General features: G+C 64.4%; 4 protein-coding genes across 4 annotated transcripts in view; 3 read left to right on the forward strand and 1 right to left on the reverse strand.

Moving 5' to 3' along the window:
• Nucleotides 1-4,684, reverse strand: AMSG_08574 (uncharacterized protein; the record flags this gene model as incomplete). The annotated part of the gene is made up of 1 exon (XM_013899565.1): nucleotides 1-4,684. A coding segment is annotated over exon 1 (4,646 nt), but the record flags the coding sequence as incomplete, so codon positions are not given.
• A 598-nt stretch (nucleotides 4,685-5,282) lies between these two features.
• On the forward strand, nucleotides 5,283-6,701 carry AMSG_08575 (uncharacterized protein; the record flags this gene model as incomplete). The annotated part of the gene is made up of 2 exons (XM_013899566.1): nucleotides 5,283-5,441; nucleotides 5,523-6,701. 2 exons carry the CDS (start codon nucleotides 5,283-5,285, stop codon nucleotides 6,699-6,701), a joined length of 1,338 nt encoding a protein of 445 aa, XP_013755020.1.
• Nucleotides 6,702-6,795: 94 nt separating this feature from the next.
• AMSG_08576 (uncharacterized protein) lies at nucleotides 6,796-8,710 on the forward strand (the record flags this gene model as incomplete). Its single annotated transcript, XM_013899567.1, has 3 exons — nucleotides 6,796-6,864; nucleotides 7,230-7,547; nucleotides 7,703-8,710. The coding sequence occupies 3 exons, from the start codon at nucleotides 6,796-6,798 to the stop codon at nucleotides 8,708-8,710; spliced, it is 1,395 nt and encodes a 464-aa protein (XP_013755021.1).
• A 120-nt stretch (nucleotides 8,711-8,830) lies between these two features.
• AMSG_12182 (uncharacterized protein) overlaps nucleotides 8,831-9,474 on the forward strand; it is a gene marked incomplete at both ends in the record, with an annotated part of 4,277 nt that continues 3,633 nt past the window's right edge. Inside the window, 2 exons of the mRNA XM_013899670.1 lie at nucleotides 8,831-8,899; nucleotides 9,000-9,317. Coding sequence (XP_013755124.1) covers nucleotides 8,831-8,899; nucleotides 9,000-9,317 — 387 coding nt within the window. The remainder of the gene's footprint in view (nucleotides 8,900-8,999; nucleotides 9,318-9,474) is intronic.

The raw sequence follows: 9,474 nt of genomic DNA on the forward strand, positions 1-9,474 counted from the left end.
TGCCGCTTCTTCTTCTCCCGCTCGACAGCCTCGCCCACGCTCGCATGCAGCGCCTCGAGCTCGGCCTGCTTGCCTGATAGCTCGCCGAGCACAGCGACCCGCTTTTCCTTCTCCTGGGTGTACTTGACCACGAGCTTCTCGGCCTTGGCCTGAAGCGCGTCGAATAGTTCGGCCTTGGCCCCAAGCTCCTCCAGCGACTCGGCAAACTTGGCCTTGAGCGCCGCCCGCTTGGCCTTGGCCTGCCCGACTCTGTCCAGCAGCGCGTCCTTGACCGCGCGCAGCTCCGCAATCTCCGCCGCGTCGGCATCTGCCGCTGCAGCGGCGGCCTTCAGCGCTGACCGATACTCGTCAAGTCGAGCCTGCATCTGGGCGTCCCCGCTCGCCATCCCAGCCTCCAACTGGCTAACGCGCGCGTTACTCTCCTCCAGAGCTGCAGTCTGCCGCACAATTTGCGCCCTCAGCAAGTCAACCTCGCGCTGTGCATCGCGGACACTGCCCAGAGCCTCGGCCCGGGCTTTTTCGGCGGCCTCGGTGGCAGCCGCTGCATCGGCTTGCGCCGCTGCTAACGTGGCTTCGGCTGCCTCTGCCCGCTCCCCGGCTGCCTTGGCTTCAGCCTTGGCGCCGGCCACCTGCACCATCGCTGTTTTGGCCTGTGACTCGAGGGTCGACACCTGCGACTCGAGCAGCGACGAGGCCTTCATGCTCGCCTCTCGGCGTGCTTGCTCGGCTGCGCACTGTGCACGTGATTCGTCCAGAGCGTACACCAGCTCCTCCACCTTGCGCCGGCTCCTATCCAGCAACTCTGTCTCCTTGACCTCGCTCCGCTCTTTCCCCCGCCGCAACGCCTCCTCCAGCTCGTAAATCCGTCGCTGACTCGCTTGATACACGTCCTTCAGCGCCAGCCGCTTTGACTTTTCGGTCTGCGCCTGCGCCTGCAGATCGGCCGCGGCTGCCAGCTCCTCCTTGGCTCTCGCCAGCTTCTCGGCCGTCCGCCGTGTCGCCTTTTCCAGGCTCACAATCTCGGCATCCTTCTTGCGTAGGATCTCCTCGAGTGCAAGCGCGTTCTCGTGCGAAGCGTTCATCGACGCCACTTGGCTCTCGAGTCGGACAACCTCGGCGTCTACCGCCGCCCTCTCGGCACGCTCGAACTCTAGCGCCTCCTTGGTAGCCGCCAGCTGAGCCTCGCACGTGCGGATCTTCTCGGACAGCGCCGTGGCTTCACTTGCCTCAGAAAATGTCTTGGCTGCCAGTGCCTGCGCCGATGTTCGAGTCTCCTGCCGCGCCCGCTCCGTCGCCTGGTTGGCCTCGGTCAACGCCACTCGCGCTGACTGCAGCTTGACATCAAGCTCCCTGTTCGCCGCCAGCAGCTCCTGGATCCGCGCTTTGCTCTCGGCAGCTGCTGCTGCTTCCGCCCGCGCGGCCGCCACAGCCGCCACAAGACCTTCGATCTTGCCCTCGGCAGCCGCCAGCTTCTCGGCAGTCACCCGCGTCTCGCTCTGCTCCTTGGCTGCTGCTGCTTCCGCCCGCGCGGCCGCCACAGCCGCCACAAGACCTTCGATCTTGCCCTCGGCAGCTGCCAGCTTCTCGGCAGTCACCCCCAGCTGGGTCGCCGCCGCTCCGGCCTCACCTTGTGCCCTGGCCGCCAATGACTTCCACTCTTCGATCTCGGCGGCTGCGCTCTCCAACTCACCAGCCGCACTCGCAGCCTGCGTCTTGGCATCCGCCGCCGCAGCCCGGGCTTCTCCTTCGCTCTGGCGCGCCGCAGCCAGCTTTTCCTTCAGCGCCGCCATTTCCGCGTCTAATGCGCCTCTCTCACCGCTCGTCCTAGCTGAGCTTGCATCGCTAGCAGCGGCAGCATCAAGCTCTGCGCGCGCTGCCGCAAGCTCGGCGGCAACAGCCTTTTTCTCGGCCTCAAGCCGAGACGACTCGTCGAGTGCAGCCTGTGCCTCCTTAACCGCCGCTGCCCGCTTCGCCTTGGACTTTTCCAGCTTAGCCTCGGCCCTGCCGTGCGCTGCCTGCCATTGTGCAATCTGCTCACGCGCGCTTGTGAGCTCGGCCTCCAGCTTCGCGACCGCCTCGGCTCCTACGCTGACGTTTTCTCCGCTGAGCGCCGGTAGCGTGCCTGACTCGGCCGCACCGCCAGTCGCCGGCAGCGCCTCCAGCTGGGCGGTGAGCGACGCAACTTTCGATTTGAGCTTGTCCGCCTTGATCTGCTCCGACTCGAGCTGGACCTGCAAATCGTCGACGGTGGCAGTGGCATCGGCCAGCTCGTCCGTGAGCCGGCCCTTGACGTCAGCCAGCTTGCGTTTGGTCGCTGAGAGCTCGGTCTTGGTCTTTTCAAACTCAGCAAGGTTGTCCATGAGCGAGTGGTTGAGCTCGCGGAGCTCGTCCGCGGTCATCGCGGCAAGGTTGCCATCCGAGCTGGTGCTTCGTCCGCTCCCCCCCTTGAGCGCGTCAATCTGAGCTTGCAACCCTTCCACAATGGTCTCAAACGCCTCTTCCTTTCTCGCCAGCTGCTCACGCTCGGCAGCCACCGCGGCCTCGTTGGCCTTGACCTTGGCCGTCATGTCAGCAGCAGCCGCTGTCGCAGCAGCCGCTTCTGCCTTGGCCTGCTTCTCGGCATCCTTGGCTGCCGCAATGTCGGCCACAAGCTGTGCGTTCTCGGCCGCCGCAGCCTTGAGCTTGTTGCCCATCACGTCAGAGTACGACTCACCGAGCGCTGCGAGCTCGTCAGCCACGGCCTCGCCGCGCCCTCCGCTGCCAAGCGACGATGTCCGTCCGGGCGCGTGCCCAAGCTCGTCCTCGAGATCGCTAATCTTACGCGCGAGTGCGCTGCGCTCGGACTGGAGCTTCTCGGCCTCACGCTTGGCACTCGATGCCGCAGCCACGGCGTCCTTCACCTGTGCCTTGAGCTTGGAGACGACATCGCGGTCAGCTGCCAGCTCGGCGTGGGCACGGCGCTCGGCCTCGAGCTCGGCTTGCACATCCAGTACCGCCTGCTGCGCGCTAGCCAGCTCCTCCTGCAGCGACGCCATTGACCGCAGCGTTGCCCGCTTCCACTGCTGCAGCTCAGCGAGCTGCTTGGTAGCCTCGCTGGTCGACGCGCCCGACGCCGACGCCGAGCTCTCCAGTGCGGCGACCTGGTCGGCGAGCTCGTTCTGGCGGGCAACCGCGGCGTCGGCGCGGGCCTTTTCGTGGGCAAGTTCCTCTCGCATAGCCGCTTGGCTCTGCACCAGGGCCTGCATGTCAGCCAGCTCGGTCGCCCGCTCCTCGGCGGTCGTCCGCAGCTGCGCGTAGTCGGCCGCGGCCTTGGCCTGGCTCGCGGTGAGCGACTCAACCTGCGACTCGAGCGCCATAATCCGATCCATGGCCGCGTCAGAAAATGTTTCCAGAACACCTACGTCATTTGCGGCCTGGCTCGGGTGCGGCTTCCCGCCGCGTCCCATTCGCGGTGTTGGAGGCGCCGAGCTAGCCAGAAGCGGCGTCGCGGCAGCAGCCACATGCCAAACGTCGAGAATCGAGAACCACCCCGGCGCAACCGAGAATCCGGCCTGGGCCGCGCCCCGCAGCGCGCCACGTGACAGATCGGTCCCAGCTGCCGCAAAAATGGCCTTGAGCGCATCGAGCGGCACAAGGCCGTGGGCGGCCATCGCTTCGGGCTCGCCAGCCGCGGCGGCCGCAGCCGCCACCTCCTCGGCCGCGGCACGAGTCGCTGCGTCAAGGTCCCGGACTGGCACTGCGACATGCGCAAACGCGCCCTCGAGTGCCGATCGGACATGGACGTCTGCACTTGCCACGTTGGTCGCCACAATGCGGAGCTGCGCAGCGCGGGCGTCGACCGCCGACCGCGCCGAGGCGAGCTTGTCCAGGAAGAGTGGGCCGACGCCGGCAACAAACTCGTCAAGCGAGATGAGGCCGTTGCCGTCTTCGTCGATGTGAGCCATGAGCGCCTCCAGCTGCTCCATGTCAAGGAGGGCGTCAAACGCGGTTCGCATCCCGGCCTGCAGCTCGTGGATGTCCACCTCTCCGGAGCCGTCCTCGTCCATGCTCTCGAAGAGCGCACAGAGCTCATTGTAATGCTCATCGCTCATCTCCGGATGATCCTTCTTTTCACGGTTGCCCGACTTGCTCCGCTTGGCCACTACCAGCGGCGCGAGCGTGGCAAGAAAGACGGCCTCGGACATGTGCGCGTCGGGCGCACCAACAGCGGCCACAAAGATGGACTCGACCGTCTCCGAGTCTGCTGGTAGCTCCATCTGTCGCAGCAGGACCGCAAACTCGTCGCAATCGACACTGCCAGAGCCATCCACGTCGATAGCGTGGAAGACCTGGATGAGGTGGGCGATCTCGTCCGAGCTTAGCGCGTTGTCGGTCTCGGAAGCCGCCGTCTCGGCATGCTGCGCCGCAAGCTGGAGCAGAAACGGGCCCAGTCCCGCCACAAACTCATCAAAGTCAACACTACCTGAGCCATCGGCATCAATAGCCGCCATCAACGCCTTCAAGTCGTCGCCACTCAGCGGATGGCCGAACAATGCCATGGCTGCGCCGAGCTCGTCATGCTCGAGAGTCCCGGACCCATCGTTGTCCAGCTGCTTGAAGATGTCCTTCAGCCGCGCCACGTCCTCGGCACTCACTACCTCTGCCATGCCTATACGCCCTCTGCCTTGTCGCCTACTCACAGAGCCGTGTTGCCTCCGTCTCCAGCCTGGGCCTGAGAACAAACTGCAACAACTCCACGTCTCGCCCAAGCGAACGTGGTCGGAACCGACTCGGCGTGGGTGAGTCGACGGCTTCGTCGGAGAAATATATTTTTTGGAAGCGAGCAGAACCGCGAGGCGGCTCTTGGTTGGTGGGCTTTCGCTCCCATGACGATCTGTGCAAGGCAAGACAAGGTTATGGCTGGCTTGGTTGGCTGGTCTCATCGAGCTACACTCGCTTTGATCGCGTTGCACCCGCTGCTGGCAACGTTGACAACGCCGCGCTGGCAGCTCGAACTGTCACGGCGTCAACTCCTGCACCGGTCACGCCTCTACAACGAACACAGAAGCTACGATGAGCGATCACGTGAGACGAGCAGTATCCGCAAATGCAAATAAGAGATGTGCACTGCCCACAGCGCCCTTTTCCGTCGTTCACAACGTGCTCCAAGTCTCACTTGCCAGCTCAACTGCACTTGACCCAGTCGTCTGATCATGTATTCTCGGACTCCTCTTGCGGGCCCCACTCCCGGTCATGGGCTTCACCGACTCGAGTCAGCCGCTATCACTTGACTCCGCCTCCCCATGGCGAGCGCGTATCTTCTTGCACTTCCTGATGAAGTGCTTCTGCATGTGGTGGTGGCCGCGGTGGCGGATGGCGGTGCAGCAGCGCAGGCTGCGGTCCAGAGCACCTGCCGCCGGTTGCGACGGATCGGCGACGATGTGGCGGTGTGGCGGGCGCTGGTGAGCCGAGGCGGGGCTGGCGGGGCATGGCCTGCATCGGGGAGTCTTGCCGATCGACGGATGTTGTTGCGGCGTAGGCAGGGTGGGGCGGATGATGCCGGCATTCTGACCGTGGTGGCGTGGAAGGCTGTGGCGCTCTCAAGGCTGCCGAGCTGGTGGGCGGTACGGGAGGCGCGCTGGCGAGGACAATGGTCGCTAGAGTGGCGCCCGGCTACGGTGGCGGTGGCGGCGTGCGCTCTCATGGTCTCGCCGGCCTACAACGGCCAGTCACGCCGTCTCGACCGCGCCACCGATCGGCTCATGCTCGTCGCCGCGCCCATCCTCGCTGCCGCTACCGCTGAAGAGGTGGCCGAAGACGTGGTGGCGCCGGTCGTGGCGATGACCGACGCCATGAAGGAGACCGTACCCGGTGCTCGCTCCCGTCGCAGCTGCTGGGGGTATCTGAACAGCCTCGGCCCGCTCGGCCACCTGCTCCGGTGCGGCGTCATGACCTTGCCGGGCGAGTCTTGGCGGGCCGAGGTCGCGCGGCAGGTGGCCCACGTCTCTGACGCGCTGGCACATGCCGGTATGGCCGGCTTCATCCCGCTCCGCGACCTCACTCTGGCGCAGCTTGATGTTCTTGGGGAGCTTTGCACTGCTGCAGTCGCTGCTTTTCGCATCGAGATGCTCCCGCCGGCCGCCGGCCCTGTCTTCCGCCGTCTCGTCCGCGACCTTCGCGCTCGCCTCGGGCCTCCGGACGGGCCGGAACTGGTAATGCTGGACCCGGCCGAGCGTCTGGTGCTGGGCGTAGTCATGCAGGCTTTTACTGGCCACGCACATGCGGTGTATCTCGATGCCGACGATCTACCCAACGTCAATCGCGCCGGCCATCTTGTTCTCCAGACCCTCCAGAACGCTGGCAATCTGATACTGGCGCCCACGTCGAGCGCACCGCTCGAATACCTCAACTCATGGCTCCCTGCCATGCACGCGCACCTAGTGCATGAGATCCACCGACTCCTTGCTCCTCCTGGTGGCAGCACCAGTCTATCTCCCTCTACTGCCGCAGCTGCCGCAGACTCGGACTCGGACGCCGACTCGGACGCCGAGTTCACTGCCCTCGCGCACCACTCTGCCAAGGAAGAACTGGAGGTGCTGATCATGGGTGCGATGGATCCGCTCGCCGCCGCCATTGCCATCCGCCTCGACAGTCATCATCCAAATGCCGCGGCGGTCCTTGTCGCCGACATGGCCCGGCTCTGCCCAGATCGCCTCGCCTGACTCTTGCTCGCCTCCGCCCGCCGCTCGCCGCTCCCGCTCCCGCTCCCACCGCTCGCCTCCCACCGCCCCCCGTTCCCACCTCTCCCACACCAACATGCTTACGGCCGAGACTCAGAACTGGAACCACGGCGTCGCCCTTGCCGTTGCTGTGGTGGCACAGCAGGTACGTTGAGCTCCACACCTGTATCAACACCCGTCTTTAACTGCACCTGCGCTTTCACGACCTTTTTTGGGGGGGTGGGGGAGGCAGGCAGGCGCAGGCGCAGACAAGAGGAAGTAACGGGCAGGTCGAGGGGAAGCACGCGCCCGCTGCACATCCATCCGCCAACCCTATCGCCGCCAATCGCGCCCGCCGTGAACCCTATCCCTGACCGCCGCCTCGGAGCTACAGACAAGGTCTTCTCTTTCCTTTTTTTTCCTCATCATCTCATCTCATCTCATCTCATCTCATTCCATTCCATTCCCCCCTCCTTCCGTACTCATCCACTCTTCTGTACCGCTTGCTGTGGCCTCGTCGATCGACTCTAGCTGCTCGGCATGACGTATTACGGGCCGATTTTCGGCAACGCGTACGTCAAGGCGCGCGGGGTGACCTGGAAGGATCTCGAAGGGCTCAACATGACCAAGGCTCTGACGCTTGCTGTCCTCTCGTCGGCTGTCTTTGCTGAAGTTGTCTCGCACATTGTGGCGTCCACGACGTCGCTGGCCGACGCGGTCCACATGGTGATCTGGCTCTGGCTCGGCGTCAACGTCACCACCATCGCCAACAAGGGCGGCTGGGACGAGGAGTCGTACACCCACATGGCTCTCACCTGCGGCTGGATTCTTGTCCAGTACCTCACGGTTGTTCTCATCTTCCACTTTCTCGCCTAGCCGCCTTGAAATGGCAGCCCACGCCTGACAATGTCAGCATAAACCACATCTTCTCTTCCCACCCCACCTCCGCACCGTGTTCGATCCCACCACTCCGCCCACACTCCACTTTCACACCATGCGCACAGCTCATAGCAGCAACGCTGCTGACTGCGGCGACAGTAGCTGCCAAGACAGACGAGTCTGCACGTGTTCTGCTCAAGTACTACGATGCCGAGCTTGGCATTGCCAGCAACTTTGTGCTCATCAACGCTACGGGAGTAAGCAGCGTGGTGGGCAAGGCGGTGAGGAGCGGGCCGGCGCGGCCGACGACCCATGCTGTGGCCGGACACTCTGCCTACGTAGCCGACGCATCGATGGATCAGCTGCTGGTCATGCACACCTCGGCCAAGATCGGCGAGGATCCGGTGCTCGAGGTCCAGTCGACGCTGGTGCGCTCGTCGTCGGTAGAGACGGTGACGCTGTACTCGGCCCTGATGCTCAACAAGCACTCGTTTGTCTCGCTCGCCCGATCGTGGGTGGAGGAGACGTACGTCGTCGCCCGCTCTTCCATCAGCTACCAGCAGACGCTTGTCTCGCAGCTCCCGCTCTCGCAGCCTGCCGCCAAGATCAAGTCCGTCTACGCGTTGGCGCACGACAACTCAACCTACTTTTCCTACAACGGCACCCACTTTACCGGCAACAACGTGGTGACCGGCAACGTGACGTACGTCGCGCCGTCCGCCATCGACATGATCTCGCTCAACACTGTCCTCGACGCCGAGGGCAACGGCATGGGTTTTGCCATCTCCGACGGCGCCATCCACGTGGCGACGATCAACCCCATGACCGGCCGTGGCCGCTACGGCGCCCGAGTCGACATTGCCTTTGCTGCCGGCGACGAGCTCATGGCGTCGTTCCCGTCCGACGCCTGCGGCACGCCGACGTCCAAGTACATCTTTGCCGCCATCGTCCCGACTGCCACCCAGCAGGTCACCATCTATGTCATCGTCCCCTCCACCGGCACCATCGTCACCACCGTCTCCCCCTCGGACCTCACCACCATTCTCGGCGTGCCGCTGACCACCACCCTCGCCCCGCTCGCCATCATCCTCCCCAAGCCGGCCACGCCCTGCCGATCGCCGGCCCATCGCTAGCTCCCATCAAGCACAGCTCCAAATCGACACAAACACAGAGCCACACCATGGCCCGCCACCACCACCACCACCACCACCCACTCTCCCACACTCACACCTCTCCCTCGCTCCCTCCCAACCATGCTCACCCTTGACACACAATCCTGGTCCCACCTCGCACTCATTGGTGGCGCCGTCATCCTGCAGCAGGTACCGCCCCCCCCTCCCCTCTCCTCCCTCCCGCCACCCTCCCGCCACACCCGTCCGCTTTCACGACCTTTTTTGAAACTCACACCGTCGGTCGCCACAGATCATGGGCATGATCTACTACGGGCCTGTCATGGGCAACGCATGGCTCAAGTCGCGGAACATGACGGCCAAGGATCTGGAAGGATGCGACCTTCGCAAGCCTATGGCCATCTCGCTCATCACCTCGGGTATCTTTGCCGAGGTTCTGTTCTTTGTCGTCGGTGCCTCGGCCGATCTCCACGCCGCTCTCACTACCGTCTTTTGGCTGTGGTTCGGCTTCAACGTCACCACTGTCTTCAACAAGGGCGGCTGGGAGGACGAGTCCTTTGCCCACATGGCCATCACCTGCGGCTGGAATCTGATCCAGTATGTCGGCATCGTCCTCTTTTTCCACCACTTTGCCTAGAGCACCATCCGCCCCCACCCACCCACCCACCCCGACCCCTTACCCACATCCCCCCCCCCCCCCACTACTACATCCATCACACGCCCCGCCCCGCCCGCCCGGCAAGACGCCGGCTCGTGCCCTGCAGCAA

The sequence above is a fragment of the Thecamonas trahens genome, assembly GCF_000142905.1.
Source record: "Thecamonas trahens ATCC 50062 unplaced genomic scaffold supercont1.43, whole genome shotgun sequence".
NCBI lineage: Eukaryota > Apusomonadida > Apusomonadidae > Thecamonas > Thecamonas trahens.